Source organism: Pseudophryne corroboree, chromosome 10 (assembly GCF_028390025.1).
Source record: "Pseudophryne corroboree isolate aPseCor3 chromosome 10, aPseCor3.hap2, whole genome shotgun sequence".
Taxonomy (NCBI): Eukaryota; Metazoa; Chordata; class Amphibia; order Anura; family Myobatrachidae; genus Pseudophryne; species Pseudophryne corroboree.
In genome coordinates, this window is record NC_086453.1 from 350,487,749 (window position 1) to 350,504,766 (window position 17,018).

The 17,018-nt window shown below is 47.8% G+C and overlaps 1 protein-coding gene across 1 annotated transcript in view; it reads right to left on the bottom strand.

Moving 5' to 3' along the window:
• Positions 1-3,485: 3,485 nt before the first annotated feature.
• DCPS (decapping enzyme, scavenger) overlaps positions 3,486-17,018 on the bottom strand; it is a 66,650-nt gene continuing 53,117 nt past the window's right edge. Inside the window, exon 6 of the mRNA XM_063943681.1 lies at positions 3,486-4,041. Within this exon, the coding sequence (XP_063799751.1) occupies positions 3,775-4,041 (267 nt within the window). The 3' untranslated portion in view covers positions 3,486-3,774. The remainder of the gene's footprint in view (positions 4,042-17,018) is intronic.

Sequence of the window (17,018 nt, forward strand, 5' to 3'; positions counted from 1 at the left end):
ACATCCAGCCTCCCAGCAAACGTGTCCTTAAAACGCATTTCTTCCTTCTAGAATAGCAACAGTGCTCCTAACTGCAGCCTCTGCCCCCTCTCCTAATTGTCCTCACCCGTATCAGCTATAGAGTGGCAGCTGGCAGTGCCCTCTTCCCCTGTGTCTTCTCTACATCATTAGGCCAACTGCCACCCCTGGTAGTAAGCAGATTACTCCTTTGCTTCATTACATCTCAGCTGTATTGTGTACTGTGTGCTGCTAATTGTTACCTGGGCTCTGTTTTAGTTTTCCATTTACAGTAATGTTAAGTTCTGTGTACCCTGTATTGTTCTAATGTGCGTCGTATGTACGGCGCTGCAGAACACTGGTAGCGCCTTATAAATAAAATGTAAATATAATGCATTACTTTGTCACTAATTAATACTTAAGGAACCCCAACAATACTATGTTATTGAGCTAGAATTATTGAAAGATTTTATTATTGGGGCAATGTTTACAAATAAAATGTTTATTTTTATTGGAGGCGTATTAATTAAGGATGTGGGATGATAGACAGCGTCTAGTTAGACAGTCAATAGACAGACACCATATTTTAGACAGACATTAGGACGACAGGGTCAGAAGGGCAACATTCAAAATGTAGACAGTACAAAAGGTTGACATGAAAATGGTCGACACAAAAAAGGTAGACACCATTTTATTAGCATTTTTGTATTTTGCATTTTTTGGCTCGCCACAAGGTTTATAACCAACTCTATGCCGACATGGATAGAGAAGGTATAAAATAGTCCAAAAACATGTCAACTAAAAAAACAAACACCTGCGTCTACCTTTTTTATGTTGACCATTTTCATATCGACCGTTTGTACTAACGTTTTCATGTCGACCTTTTGACTCTGTCGACTTAATGTCTGTCAAACATATGGTGTCTATCTATTGACTGTCCAACTAGACACTGTCTATCATCCAGATACCATTAATTAAATGACGATAGAAGCCCCAATTATATTGCAAACTTGCGGCACTGCCTGTTGCATGGTATGAGAGTCTCTGGCCAGAGGCAGATGCATTTGTTAGAGGCACCCCTTTTATTCCAAGGGTTCCTCTGTCGCATTTACAGGGCGTTTACATCGGATGACTTGTTCAACTTTAAAAAAATCAGGACGACACCTTGCACCCAGGAATGGCGGTCTCTGGCTGATTTGCATCCAGTAACATTTTACTACATAGAGTGATTAGAAACTCAACACTCCTTCAAAATCTTAGCCTATCGCATGCCTCCCTATGTCCATGCAGAAATGGGGAGCACATGCAAACTCAACACATATATCGACTGATTGGGATTTAAGACGTGTCCTAAATCCAGGGGGAAGCAACCTGTGGCGTTCCAGGTGGTGTGGAACTGCATATTCCAGCATGCCCCGTCACAGTTTTGCTGTTAGTCAGGGGTTACCTACCCCTGACCTAATCGCTGTTAGGCAGCAATGCTAACCACTGTGCTGTACAAAAGATGAGAAAGGTGTTCTCCTAGCTTTAATTTGGCGCAGAGTAATAAGAGCTGCAGTCACAGCACTGAGCCCCGTGGGAAACCCTCTCTGCTGCCACATACTGTGTTTTGTTCTCCTATGCAGAGGCTGTTATGGAGGACACACAGGCACCAACCTGCACAACGGCCCCCAATTTGGATAAACTTACACCAATAGATTTTATTCATTTCTTAATGTACTTCTATTTGTTTTCTCTGCAGAAGGAAGACCATGTTTGTGCACAGTACAGAAGGGAAGTACAGCCTATTACGTACACTAGGAAAGGGAGTGCGGCTCTTTCGGGTCCGGTGGTCAGCTAACGGTGGTTTCCAGCTGTATCGCCAACGTCTAGTGCACCATACTGCCCGATTTCATCCAATTTCGGGCATTCGGGACAATAGATCGGGTGAAATCGGGCATTTTGGAGGTGTATCCGTTCCAATGCGTGTTCCCGTGGGGGTCTGATCGGCTCCCCTAGATCGTTAGTGCTGCACTCGTGATATGTCGGTTCCCACCAATATCCTTTTTAAATTGTACCCGGGATTTTGTATACGGGTCCAACCTGGGTGCGACCCAGCTGAGACCTCTTTCAGAGTGGCTGCTGGACCCGGCTTATTGACGTCACCAGGGACGGCGCTTGGAGACGAGATCTCCTCCTAGTGGCGGCTCTCCCTGCGCTGTAAACGGGTGCCGGCTCACATATTTACCTTCTTTGAACCAAACCTGCAGGATTCCCAGGTCACTGGACCACGGTTAACCCTTTTCCACTAAGCCGCTCCTGGGATATCACGCCAATAACACGGTTTTGTAGCAGCAGTGGAGAAGACGTATAAGTGAGTGAGAAGTTTGGCTGCACTATTAAAGATAACAATGGCCAGTTCTGCTCTAGTGAACCATGTAATGAAGCTTACTTTATCAACATCCGTTGTCAGAACACACGTGGAGCTGGCCACTACACCGCACGGTGTTTTGAGCAGGGCAAGGGGAGAGAGACTCAGGGACATGTACTAAGCAGTGATAAAAGTGAAGTGAGTGAGTGGAGAAGTTGCCCATGGCAACCAATCAGCATTGACGGAACATTTTATAATTTGCATACTATAAAAATATACAGAGCAGCTGATTGGTTGCCATGGGCAACTTCTCCACTTTTATCAATGCTTAGTATACATAGTAACATACTATAATATAACTAAAGGTTGAAAAAAAAAAGACAATTGTCCATTGAGTTCAACCTATTTATGGTCTCCTAAGCAGTCTTATTATAGGACTAGTTATTTTTATGTTAGGACTAGTTATATTAACTATAATGCGTGCCTACGCACCATAACCCTGAATATCTTTATCCAATAGGAATTTAACTAACCCATTCTTAAAGGTGTTGACTGAGTCCGCCGTTACTACTCTCTCAGGCAGGGAATTCCAAACACGTATTGTCCTTACTGTGAAAAAACCTTTTCGCCTCAATGTGCGGAAACTCCTCTCCTCTTACCTAAGCGAGTGCCACATGTCCTCTGTGCTGATCTTATAGAAAACAGGTCCCTCCCAAGCTCTGTGTATTGACCCCTTATATATTTGTAGATGTTGATCATGTCCCCTCTTAGTCTCCTCTTTTCAAATGTAAACATGCCTAGCCTTATACTTCCCCCTAATCCACGAAACGGACATCTGCACTGAGAAGGTAGGTGGGAGGCAGAACGGAGGTGGGGGGGGGGGGGCGGGGAGATTTGCAAGGAGAGGAGGAGAAGACTGACATGGATGAGCAGGCTGGCAATATCCAGTTAAACCACTGCCACGATACACTGGAGAGGTGGGCATGGCATTTAAGTAAAAACACTGATGACCCCTGCATCCAAAGTGCATAATGTAACAAAGCACAGGCCCGAGTGTGACAACACTGGGCTTTGTGGCTCTGTCAGTCTCAGCACAACTGCCACTATTACAGTTAACAAGGTATTAATTGGAGACGGGTTTAATTGTCGCTTACAATGCACATTTTGAATATTTCAAGTTTATTGTGCTGGAAAAACCTTTCAAATAAAGAATACATAAAAATACAAAAATGGCAGATATAAAAGAGGGCGGCCTGACCACTGAGATCACATTAATGCCAATGAGGTCAACGGAGATGAAAAGTGAACAATTAGACACACATGACACTTTCACAAGAATAGATCCATCAAAATACCCCCAAACAATTATAAAAAAATTACAATGTAAAAATAAAATAAAAAACTATAAAATAAATAAATAAAGTCTCTCAGCACTTTCCAGCTTCTTTAAAAGCTTTCAGCAGAGCTTCGTCTGCCCGCAGCGCGTACGTCAGTGCCCGCGTCCTGTAGTATTGCGGGTCCATCTCTAGATTCTGTATGACGTCACACAGGAGATGTGCGCGCTCAACCACAGTCCCCGGAGCGTCGTGTCCGAGCGCAGTGAAGTGCACGTGTAAGTGATAGTAGGACGGCTGGTAGTGCAGATAGACTCGTAGCTGGTTTCCTGGGATACTGTAACGCTTCAATATGGCTTCCTAGGAGACCCAACAAACAGAACAAGAATGTCAGCTCTTCAGACGACAAAATCTTACACAGTCAGTGTTACACAGCTCCGTCCTAGCAAAAAATAAGAATTTACTTACCGATAATTCTATTTCTCGGAGTCCGTAGTGGATGCTGGGGTTCCTGAAAGGACCATGGGGAATAGCGGCTCCGCAGGAGACAGGGCACAAAAAGTAAAGCTTTAGGATCAGGTGGTGTGCACTGGCTCCTCCCCCTATGACCCTCCTCCAAGCCTCAGTTAGGTACTGTGCCCGGACGAGCGTACACAATAAGGAAGGATTTTGAATCCCGGGTAAGACTCATACCAGCCACACCAATCACACTGTACAACCTGTGATCTGAACCCAGTTAACAGTATGATAACAGCGGAGCCTCTGAAAGGATGGCTCACAACAATAATAACCCGATTTTTGTAACTATGTACAAGTAATGCAGATAATCCGCACTTGGGATGGGCGCCCAGCATCCACTACGGACTCCGAGAAATAGAATTATCGGTAAGTAAATTCTTATTTTCTCTATCGTCCTAGTGGATGCTGGGGTTCCTGAAAGGACCATGGGGATTATACCAAAGCTCCCAAACGGGCGGGAGAGTGCGGATGACTCTGCAGCACCGAATGAGAGAACTCCAGGTCCTCCTTAGCCAGGGTATCAAATTTGTAGGATTTTACAAACGTGTTTGCCCCTGACTAAATAGCCGCTCGGCAAAGTTGTAAAGCCGAGACCCCTCGGGCAGCCGCCCAAGATGAGCCCACCTTCCTTGTGGAATGGGCATTTACATATTTTGGCTGTGGCAGGCCTGCCACAGAATGTGCAAGCTGAATTGTATTACACATCCAACTAGCAATAGTCTGCTTAGAAGCAAGAGCACCCAGTTTGTTGGGTGCATACAGGATAACAGCAAGTCCGTTTTCCTGACTCCAGCCGTCCTGGAACCTATACTTTCAGGGCCCTGACAACATCCAGCAACTTGGAGTCCTCCAAGTCCCTAGTAGGCGCAAGGCACCACAATAAGCTGGTTCAGGTGAAACACTGACACCACCTTAGGGAGAGAACTGGGGACGAGTCCGCAGCTCTGCCCTGTCCGAATGGACAAATAGATATGGGCTTTTTTGAGAAAAAACCCACCAATTTGACACTCGCCTGGCCCAGGCCAGAGCCAAGAGCATGGTCACTTTTCATGTGAGATGCTTCAAATCCACAGATTTGACTGGTTTTAAACCAATGTGATTTGAGGAATCCCAGAACTACGTTGAGATCCCACAGTGCCACTGGAGGCACAAAAGGGGGTTGTATATGCAATACTCCCTTGACAAACTTCTGGACTTCAGGAACTGAAGCCAATTCTTTCTGGAAGAAAATCGACAGGGCCGAAATTTTAACCTTAATGGGCCCCAATTTGAGGCCCATAGACACTCCTGTTTGCAGGAAATGCAGGAATCGACCGAGTTGAAATTTCTTCGTGGGGCCTTCCTGGCCTCACACCACGCAACATATTTTCGCCACATGTGGTGATAATGTTGTGCGGTCACCTCCTTCCTGGCTTTGACCAGGGTAGGAATGACCTCTACCGGAATGCCTTTTTCCCTTAGGATCCGGCGTTCCACCGCCATGCCGTCAAACGCAGCTGCGGTAAGTCTTGGAACAGACATGGTACTTGCTGAAGCAAGTCCCTTCTTAGCGGCAGAGGCCATAAGTCCTCTGTGAGCATCTCTTGAAGTTCCGGGTACCAAGTCCTTCTTGGCCAATCCGGAGCCATGAGTATAGTTCTTACTCCTCTACGTCTTATAATTTTCAGTACCTTAGGTATGAGAAGCAGAGGAGGGAACACATACACCGACTGGTACACCCACGGTGTTACCAGAACGTCCACAGCTATTGCCTGAGGGTCTCTTGACCTGGCGCAATACCTGTCCCGTTTTTTGTTCAGACGGGACGCCATCATGTCCACCTTTGGTATTTCCCAACGGTTCACAATCATGTGGAAAAACTTCCCGATGAAGTTTCCACTCTCCCGGGTGGAGGTCGTGCCTGCTGAGGAAGTCTGCTTCCCAGTTTCCACTCCCGGAATGAAACACTGCTGACAGTGCTATCACATGATTTTCCGCCCAGCGAAAAGTCCTTGCAGTTTTTGCCATTTCCCTCCTGCTTCTTGTGCCGCCCTGTCTGTTTACGTGGGCGACTGCCGTGATGTTTTTCCCACTGGATCAATACCGGCTGACCTTGAAGCAGAGGTCTTGCTAAGCTTAGAGCATTATAAATTTACCCTTAGCTCCAGTATATTTATGTGGAGAAAAGTCTCCAGACTTGATCACACTCCCTGGAAATTTTTTCCTTGTGTGACTGCTCCCCAGCCTCTCGGGCTGGCCTCCGTGGTCACCAGCATCCAATCCTGAATGCCGAATCTGCGGCCCTCTAGAAGATGAGCACTCTGTAACCACCACAGGAGAGACACCCTTGTCCTTGGATATAGGGTTATCCGCTGATGCATCTGAAGATGCGATCCGGACCATTTGTCCAGCAGATCCCACTGAAAAGTTCTTGCGTGAAATCTGCCGAATGGAATTGCTTCGTAGGAAGCCACCATTTTTACCAGGACCCTTGTGCAATGATGCACTGACACTTTTCCTGGTTTTAGGAGGTTCTTGACTAGCTCGGATAACTCCCTGGCTTTCTCTTCCGGGAGAAACACCTTTTTCTGGACTGTGTCCAGAATCATCCCTAGGCACAGCAGACGTGTCGTCAGGATCAGCTGCGATTTTGGAATATTTAGAATCCATCCGTGCTGTTGTAGCAGTATCCGAGATAGTGCTACTCCGACCTCCAACTGTTCCCTGGACTTTGCCCTTATCAGGAGATCGTCCAAGTAAGGGGTAATTAAGACGCCTTTTCTTCGAAGAAGAATCATCATTTCGGCCATTACCTTGGTAAAGACCCGGGGTGCCGTGGACAATCCAAACGGCAGCGTCTGAAACTGACAGTTCTATACCACGAACCTGAGGTACCCTTAGTGAGAAGGGCAAATTTGGGACATGGAGGTAAGCATCCCTGATGTCCCGGGACACTATATAGTCCCCTTCTTCCTGATTCGTTATCACTGCTCTGAGTGACTCCATCTTGATTTGAACCTTTGTAAGTGTTCAAATTTTTTTAGATTTAGAATAGGTCTCACCTAGCCTTCTGGCTTCAGTACCACAATATAGTGTGGAATAATACCCCTTTCCTTGTTGTAGGAGGGGTAATTTGATTATCACCTGCTGGGAATACAGCTTGTGAATTTTTTTCCCATACTGCCTCCTTGTCGGAGGGATACCTTGGTAAAGCAGACTTCAGGAGCCTGCGAGGGGGAAACGTTTCGACATTCCAATCTGTACCCCTGGGATACTACTTGTAGGATCCAGGGGTCCTGTACGGTCCCAGCGTCATGCTGAGAGCTTGGCAGAAGCGGTGGAAGGCTTCTGTTCCTGGGAATGGGCTGCCTGCTGCAGTCTTCTTCCCTTTCCTCTATCCCTGGGCAAATATGACTCTTATAGGGACGAAAGGACTGAGGCTGAAAAGACGGTGTCTTTTTCTGCAGAGATGTGACTTAGGGTAAAAACGGTGGATTTTCCAGCAGTTGCCGTGGCCACCAGGTCCGATGGACCGACCCCAAATAACTCCTCTTCCTTTATACGGCAATACACCTTTGTGCCGTTTGGAATCTGCATCACCTGACCACTGTCGTGTCCATAAACATCTTCTGGCAGATATGGACATCGCACTTACTCTTGATGCCAGAGTGCAAATATCCCTCTGTGCATCTCGCATATATAGAAATGCATCCTTTAAATGCTCTATAGTCAATAAAATACTGTCCCTGTCAAGGGTATCAATATTTTTAGTCAGGGAATCCGACCAAGCCACCCCAGCTCTGCACATCCAGGCTGAGGCGATCGCTGGTCGCAGTATAACACCAGTATGTGTGTATATACTTTTATATGATATTTTCCAGCCTCCTGTCAGCTGGCTCCTTGAGGACGGCCCTATCTATAGACGGTACCGCCACTTGTTTTGATAAGCGTGTGAGCGCCTTATCCACCCTAAGGGGTGTTTCCCAACGCGCCCTAACTTCTGGCGGGAAAGGGTATACCGCCAATAATTTTCTATCGGGGGGAACCCACGCATCAGGGGAACCCACGCATCATCACACACTTCATTTAATTTATCTGATTCAGGAAAAACTACAGGTAGTTTTTTCACATCCCACATAATACCCTCTTTTGTGGTACTTGTAGTATCAGAAATATGCAACACCTCCTTCATTGCCCTTAACGTGTGGCCCTAATAAGGAATACGTTTGTTTATTCACCGTCGACACTGGATTCAGTGTCCGTGTCTGTGTCGACCGACTAAGGTAAACGGGCGTTTTAAAACCCCTGACGGTGTTTTTGAGACGTCTGGACCGGTACTAATTGTTTTTCGGCCGTCTCATGTCGTCAACCGACCTTGCAGCGTGTTGACATTATCACGTAATTCCCTAAATAAGCCATCCATTCCGGTGTCGACTCCCTAGAGAGTGACATCACCATTACAGGCAATTGCTCCGCCTCCTCACCAACATCGTCCTCATACATGTCGACACACACGTACCGACACACAGCACACACACAGGGAATGCTCTGATAGAGGACAGGACCCACTAGCCCTTTGGAGAGACAGAGGGAGAGTTTGCCAGCACACACCAAAAAACGCTATAATTATATAGGGACAACCTTATATAAGTGTTTTCCCTTATAGCATCTTTTTATATATTTCTAACGCCAAATTAGTGCCCCCCCTCTCTGTTTTAACCCTGTTTCTGTAGTGCAGTGCAGGGGAGAGCCTGGGAGCCTTCCCTCCAGCCTTTCTGTGAGGGAAAATGGCGCTGTGTGCTGAGGAGATAGGCCCCGCCCCTTTTTCGGCGGGCTCGTCTCCCGCTCTTCAACGGATTCTGGCAGGGGTTAAATATCTCCATATAGCCCCCGGAGGCTATATGTGAGGTATTTTTTGCCAAAAAATAGGTTTACATTGCCTCCCAGGGCGCCCCCCTCCCTCAGTGACTGCCGTGTGAAGTGTGCTGAGAGCAATGGCGCACAGCTGCAGTGCTGTGCGCTACCTTAAGAAGACTGAGGAGTCTTCTGCCGCCGATTCTGGACCTTCTTCTCTTTTCAGCATCTGCAAGGGGGCCGGCGGCGAGGCTCCGGTGACCATCCAGGCTGTACCTGTGATCGTCCCTCTGGAGCTAATGTCCAGTAGCCAAAGAAGCCAATCCATCCTGCACGCAGGTGAGTTCACTTCTTCTCCCCTAAGTCCCTCGTTGCAGTGATCCTGTTGCCAGCAGGACTCACTGTAAAATAAAAAACCTAAGCTAAACTTTTCTAAGCAGCTCTTTAGGAGAGCCACCTAGATTGCACCCTTCTCGGCCGGGCACAAAAATTTAACTGAGGCTTGGAGGAGGGTCATAGGGGGAGGAGCCAGTGCACACCACCTGATCCTAAAGCTTTACTTTTTGTGCCCTGTCTCCTGCGGAGCCGCTATTCCCCATGGTCCTTTCAGGAACCCCAGCATCCACTAGGACGATAGAGAAAATAAAATAGTAATTTCAATGTATAACCCCCTACCCACCCACAAAAGCTAAATAACTCTCCAAAAATTGCACCACACAATGTATTCTGGTCTTTAGTGTGTTTTATGAACGTGTCTGTAGCCAGGATGTAATGTCACTAATCTGTGTGATGTAACCGTGTTATTAACCAGGTCATAAATGTTCCAGCTGGCAATTCTCTGACTACAGCTAGGATGAGAAGAGCACACTGCAGCCATTTTCCCCGACACCACCTGTAAAACTATCCGACATCACCAGATAGTGTTTTCCCCCTAATGTCTGTCCCATGTATGTAGGCTCCAGGCTCTTATCTATATACCTCATGGGGGGTGGGGTGGGGGTGGGGGATGGAGTTTCTAAAAATGCTGCTGTTACAGCTATTTATTTTCTGCAAAGCTTAAAACAGCATAAAAAATAAAATAAAAATAATACGCACATTATACACTAATTACCATCCCATCAAAATGACGGAAGAACATAGCAGGAAGAACATAGCAGTAAAGTCAGAGCCGACAGCTGTGCGCGGCCAAATGAAACAACGCTTCAATTGTTCAGTCACCATATGGTGGCCGTCTGCGCACAAAACACTTGAATTCCCCCCCATAGAGGTGAGGAGCAGCACTAGTTTTTTTTTTTATATGCACTAGTTTTTTTTTTATTATATAGGATATCTATTTTTTTTTTTATGACCAATCTGGTTTTGTCTTTAAAAACAATGCCGTTTTAATCTGGTGACGATTCTACGCTTTTAAATTCCCCTACGGAGTAGGAAATTAGCATAATTTGCAGATGATCTATTAGTCTTGTGTGTTATTCCAATTACATTGGTCGCCAGCCTGGGAGACGACTGCAGGGAGATTTAGAGATTACCAAATGCCAAAATAGACTATAAGATCATAACCCGGCAGACAGGACCCTACTGATGCTGGCTTGAGAACGGGCCTCAGGGCTCAATTCTTGACGAAAAAGGCCAGGAATTCCCTCTCGCTGGGAGACCCGTCTCCTGTCCCCGATCCTGAAAGACTGGTTTACGGGAAGTGACTATTACATGAATACAGAGGACACATCTGCAGCGGACGACAAGTATGAGGACTTCTGTGCTAGGTGGATCTGGCGATAAGAACGGAAACAATCCACCAGTTTGCGCGGAATCAGCAGGGCAGCGGAGGTGGGTGCGACACAGCCGATACAGATGGGGAATACCCATAGTGTGTTTGAAACGTGTAGAAAGCACACCTACCAAAACTATCATGGCGGCTTTGAGGAGTTTGCGCAAGCTTGGACGAACTCTCACAGGTAGCGTTCTTTGGACCAGTGCCACAACCTCAATCCCAACCGCCCACTGTCCTTGTAGCACCCTATACATTCCTGGTTTCCACGCCACCTACCCGCCCCCATTGTTACAATCTTCTGATTTTAGTAGCTGGAGTAACCATGCAGGGGCGGATCCAGAAGAAAATGATAGGGGGGGCACCATGGAAGGGGCAAGTACATTGCGTGCGGCTTCGGTGCATGTGAGGTGGCGCTTCTTATACAAAGCCCACAGTTGTAGCGCTCATTATGCAATGTCCACTGTACTGGTAGTGCCCCTTATATAGACCCCCAAGTAGTGGTGCCCCTTTTGCAATGCCCGTATTGCCCCCAGTAGTAATGTTGCCAGTAGTAATGCCCCCAGTCATTATGCCCCCAGTGGTAATTCCCCTGCAGTCATGACCCCAGTAGTTTACCCCCCCCCCCTTTAGTTTAGCCTCCCAGTGGTAATGCCCCCAGTAGTTTAGCCACCAGTAGTAATGCCCCCCTGTAGTTTGCCCCATTGTAATTTAGTCCCTGTAGTTATGCCCCCTTGTAGCTTAGCCTTCAGTAGTAATGCCCCCAGTAGTTTGGCCCCTGTAGTTATCCCCCAGTAGTTTGGCCCCTGTAGTTAAGCCCCCAGTAGTTTGGCCCCCCTGTAGTTTAACCCCCAAGTAGTAATACCCCTGTAGTTAAGCCGCCAGTAGTAATGCCCCTGTAGTTACGCCGCCAGTAGTTGGCACCTTTGTAGTTGGCCCCCAGTAATAGTCCCCCAGTAGTTAGCCCCCAGTAGATGCCCCCCAGTAATAATGTCCTCCAGTAGTTTGCCCCCAGTAGTAATGCCCCTTATGAGTTTGCCCCCAATAGATGACCTCCCAGTAGTAATGCCCCCAGTAGATGCCCCCCAGTAATAATGCCCCCAGTAAAAATATCCCCCAGTAGCTGCCCCCAATAGATGACCCCCCCAGTAGTAATGCCCCCAGTAGATGCCCCCCAGTAATAATGCCCCAGTAGCTGCCCCCAATAGATGACCCCCCAGTAGTAATGCCCTCAGTAGATGCCCCCCAGTAATAATGCCCCAGTAGCTGCCCCCAATAGATGACCCCCAGTAATAATGCCCCCTACGAGTTTGCCCCAATAGATGACCCCCCTGTAGTAATGCCCCCAGTAGATGGCCCCCAGTAAAAATGTCCCCCAGTAGCTGCCCCCAATAGATGACCCCTCAGTAGTGATGCCCCCAGTAGATGCCCCCCAGTTATAATGCCCCCAGTAGTTTGCCCACCCAGTAGTAATGCCCCTTGTTGATGCCCCCCCCAGTAGTAATGTCCCCCGTAGTTTGCCCCCAGGAGATGCCCCCGCTGCATTAAGGAAGAAAAAAAACATACTTACCGAGCCCCGTTCCCGCGCCGCTGCAGTCCTCCTCCTCCCTGGGCGTCCGCTCCTCAGTCACTCAGCACTATGAGAGAGACGTCATGACTGACGTCTCTCCCATAGCGCACAGTGACAGCGCCGGAAGCCGGAGAGCTCCTGCCTCCGGCTGCCGCTGTGCAGGGAGACGAGCGCCCGCTGGTAACACAATCTCAGCGGGCGCCCGTCATCTCCCTGTGCGGCGCAGGGGGAGAACGGGGACGGAGGCCAGAAATGACAGGGGGGGCACGGGCCCGAGTGCCCCCCCCCCCCGGATCCGCCACTGTAACCATGTATACAGTAGCTTTCAGACATACAGCAGTTATGCCAATGCCGGTGGCTGCTATTTGGAACGGAATCCGGCATTGGTGGTGTAACGCACATTGATAGCTATGTTGTGTATTGTATGATCTACCATGTTGTATAAAATAAGAATTTACTTACCGATAATTCTATTTCTCGGAGTCCGTAGTGGATGCTGGGGTTCCTGAAAGGACCATGGGGAATAGCGGCTCCGCAGGAGACAGGGCACAAAAAGTAAAGCTTTAGGATCAGGTGGTGTGCACTGGCTCCTCCCCCTATGACCCTCCTCCAAGCCTCAGTTAGGTACTGTGCCCGGACGAGCGTACACAATAAGGAAGGATTTATGAATCCCGGGTAAGACTCATACCAGCCACACCAATCACACTGTACAACCTGTGATCTGAACCCAGTTAACAGTATGATAACAGCGGAGCCTCTGAAAGGATGGCTCACAACAATAATAACCCGATTTTTGTAACTATGTACAAGTAATGCAGATAATCCGCACTTGGGATGGGCGCCCAGCATCCACTACGGACTCCGAGAAATAGAATTATCGGTAAGTAAATTCTTATTTTCTCTATCGTCCTAGTGGATGCTGGGGTTCCTGAAAGGACCATGGGGATTATACCAAAGCTCCCAAACGGGCGGGAGAGTGCGGATGACTCTGCAGCAACGAATGAGAGAACTCCAGGTCCTCCTTAGCCAGGGTATCAAATTTGTAGGATTTTACAAACGTGTTTGCCCCTGACTAAATAGCCGCTCGGCAAAGTTGTAAAGCCGAGACCCCTCGGGCAGCCGCCCAAGATGAGCCCACCTTCCTTATGGAATGGGCATTTACATATTTTGGCTGTGGCAGGCCTGCCACAGAATGTGCAAGCTGAATTGTATTACACATCCAACTAGCAAAAGTCTGCTTAAAAGCAAGAGCACCCAGTTTGTTGGGTGCATACAGGATAACAGCAAGTCAGTTTTCCTGACTCCAGCCGTCCTGGAACCTATATTTTCAGGGCCCTGACCACATCTAGCAACTTGGAGTCCTCCAAGTCCCTAGTAGGCGCAAGACACCCCAATAAGCTGGTTCAGGTGAAACACTGACACCACCTTAGGGAGAGAACTGGGGACGAGTCCGCAGCTCTGCCCTGTCCGAATGGACAAACAGATATGGGCTTTTTTGAGAAAAAAAACCACCAATTTGACACTCGCCTGGTCCAGGCCAGGTCCAAGAGCATGTTCACTTTTCATGTGAGATGCTTCAAATCCACAGATTTGACTGGTTTTAAACCAATGTGTTTTGAGGAATCCCAGAACTACGTTGAGATCCCACAGTGCCACTGGAGGCACAAAAGGGGGTTGTATATGCAATACTCCCTTGACAAACTTCTGGACTTCAGGAACTGAAGCCAATTCTTTCTGGAAGAAAAATCGACAGGGCCGAAATTTGAACCTTAATGGACCCCAATTTGAGGCCCATAGACACTCCTGTTTGCAAGAAATGCAGGAATCGACCGAGTTGAAATTTCTTCGTGGGGCCTTCCTGGCCTCACACCACGCAACATATTTTCGCCACATGTGGTGATAATGTTGTGCGGTCACCTCCTTTCTGGCTTTGACCAGGGTAGGAATGACCTCTTCCTGAATGCCTTTTCCCTTAGGATCCGGCGTTCCACCGCCATGCCGTCAAACGCAGCTGCGGTAAGTCTTGGAACAGACATGGTACTTGCTGAAACAAGTCCCTTCTTAGCGGCAGAGGCCATAAGTCCTCTGTGAGCATCTCTTGAAGTTCCGGGTACCAAGTCCTTCTTGGCCAATCCGGAGCCATGAGTATAGTTCTTACTCCTCTACGTCTTATAATTCTCAGTACCTTAGGTATGAAAAGCAGAGGATGGAACACATACACCGACTGGTACACCCACGGTGTTACCAGAACGTCCACAGCTATTGCCTGAGGGTCTCTTAACCTGGCGCAATACCTGTCCCGTTTTTTGTTCAGACGGGACGCCATCATGTCCACCTTTGGTAATTCCCAACGGTTTACAATTATGTGGAAAACTTCCCCATGAAGTTCCCACTCTGCCGGGTGGAGGTCGTGCCTACTGAGGAAGTCTGCTTCCCAGTTTCCATTCCCGGAATGAAACACTGCTGACAGTGCTATCACATGATTTTCCGCCCAGCGAAAAGTCCTTGCAGTTTTTGCCACTGCCCTCCTGCTTCTTGTGCCGCCCTGTCTATTTACGTGGGCGACTGCCGTGATGTTTTATCCCACTGGATCAATACCGGCTGACCTTGAAGCAGAGGTCTTGCTAAGCTTAGAGCATTATAATTTTACCCTTAGCTATATTTATGTGGAGAAAAATCTCCAGACTTGATCACACTCCCTGGAAATTTTTTCCTTGTGTGACTGCTCCCCAGCCTCTCGGGCTGGCCTCCGTGGTCACCAACATCCAAAACTGAATGCCGAATCTGCGGCCCTCTAGAAGATGAGCACTCTGTAACCACCACAGGAGAGACACCCTTGTCCTTGGATATAGGGTTATCCGCTGATGCATCTGAAGATGCGATCCGGACCATTTGTCCAGCAGATCCCACTGAAAAGTTCTTGCATGAAATCTGCCGACTGGAATTGCTTCGAAGGAAGTCACCATTTTTTTACCATGGCCCTTGTGCAATGATGCACTGATTTTAGGAGGTTCCTGACTAGCTCGGATAACTCCCTGGCTTTCTCTTCCGGGAGAAACACCTTTTTCTGGACTGTGTCCAGAATCATCCCTAAGCACAGGAGACTTGTTGTCGGGATCAGCTGCGATTTTGGAATATTTAGAATCCACCCGTGCTGTTGTAACAGTATCCGAGATAGTGCTACTCCGGCCTCCAACTGTTCCCTGGACTATGCCCTTATCAGGAGATCGTCCAAGTAAGGGATAATTAAGACGCCTTTTCTTCGAAGAAGAACCATCATTTCGGCCATTACCTTGGTAAAGACCCGGGGTGCCGTAGACAATCCAAACGGCAGCGTCTGAAACTGATAGTGACAGTTCTGTACCACGAACCTGAGGTACCCTTAGTGATAAGAGCAAATTTGGGACATGGAGGTAAGCATCCCTGATGTCTCGGGACACCAGATAGTCCCCTTCTTCCCGGTTCGTTATCACTGCTCTGAGTGACTCCATCTTGATTTGAACCTTTGTAAGTGTTCAAATTTTTTTAGATTTAGAATAGGTCTCACCTAGCCTTCTGGCTTCAGTACCACAATATAGTGTGGAATAATACCCCTTTTCTTGTTGTAGGAGTGGTAATTTAATTATCACCTGCTGGGAATACAGCTCGTGAATTTTTTCCCATACTGCCTCCTTGTCGGAGGGAGACCTTGGTAAAGCAGACTTCAGGAGCCTGCGCAGGGGAAACGTCTCGACATTCCAATCTGTACCCCTGGGATACTACTTGTAGGATCCAGGGGTCCTGTACGGTCTCAGCGTCATGCTGAGAGCTTGTCAGAAGCGGTGGAACGCTTCTGTTCCTGGGAATGGGCTGCCTGCTGCAGTCTTCTTCCCTTTCCTCTATCCCTGGGCAGATATGACTCTTATAGGGACGAAAGGACTGAAGCTGAAAAGACGGTGTCTTTTTCTGCAGAGATGTGACTTAGGGTAAAAACGGTGGATTTTCCAGCAGTTGCCGTGGCCACCAGGTCCGATGGACCGACCCCAAATAACTCCTCTTCCTTTATACGGCAATACACCTTTGTGCCGTTTGGAATCTGCATCACCTGACCACTGTCGTGTCCATAAACATCTTCTGGCAGATATGGACATCGCACTTACTCTTGATGCCAGAGTGCAAATATCCCTCTGTGCATCTCGCATATATAGAAATACATCCTTTAAATGCTCTATAGTCAATAAAATACTGTCCCTGTCAAGGGTATCAATATTTTTAGTCAGGGAATCCGACCAAGCCACCCCAGCTCTGCACATCCAGGCTGAGGCGATCGCTGGTCGCAGTATAACACCAGTATGTGTGTATATACTTTTTATGATATTTTTCCAGCCTCCTGTCAGCTGGCTCCTTGAGGACGGCCCTATCTATAGACGGTACCGCCACTTGTTCTGATAAGCGTGTGAGCGCCTTATCCACCCTAAGGGGTGTTTCCCAACGCGCCCTAACTTCTGGCGGGAAAGGGTATACCGCCCATATTTTCTATCGGGGGGAACCCACGCATCATCACACACTTCATTTAATTTATCTGATTCAGGAAAAACTACGGTAGTTTTTTCACATCCCACATAATACCCTCTTTTGTGGTACTTGTAGTATCAGAAATATGTAACA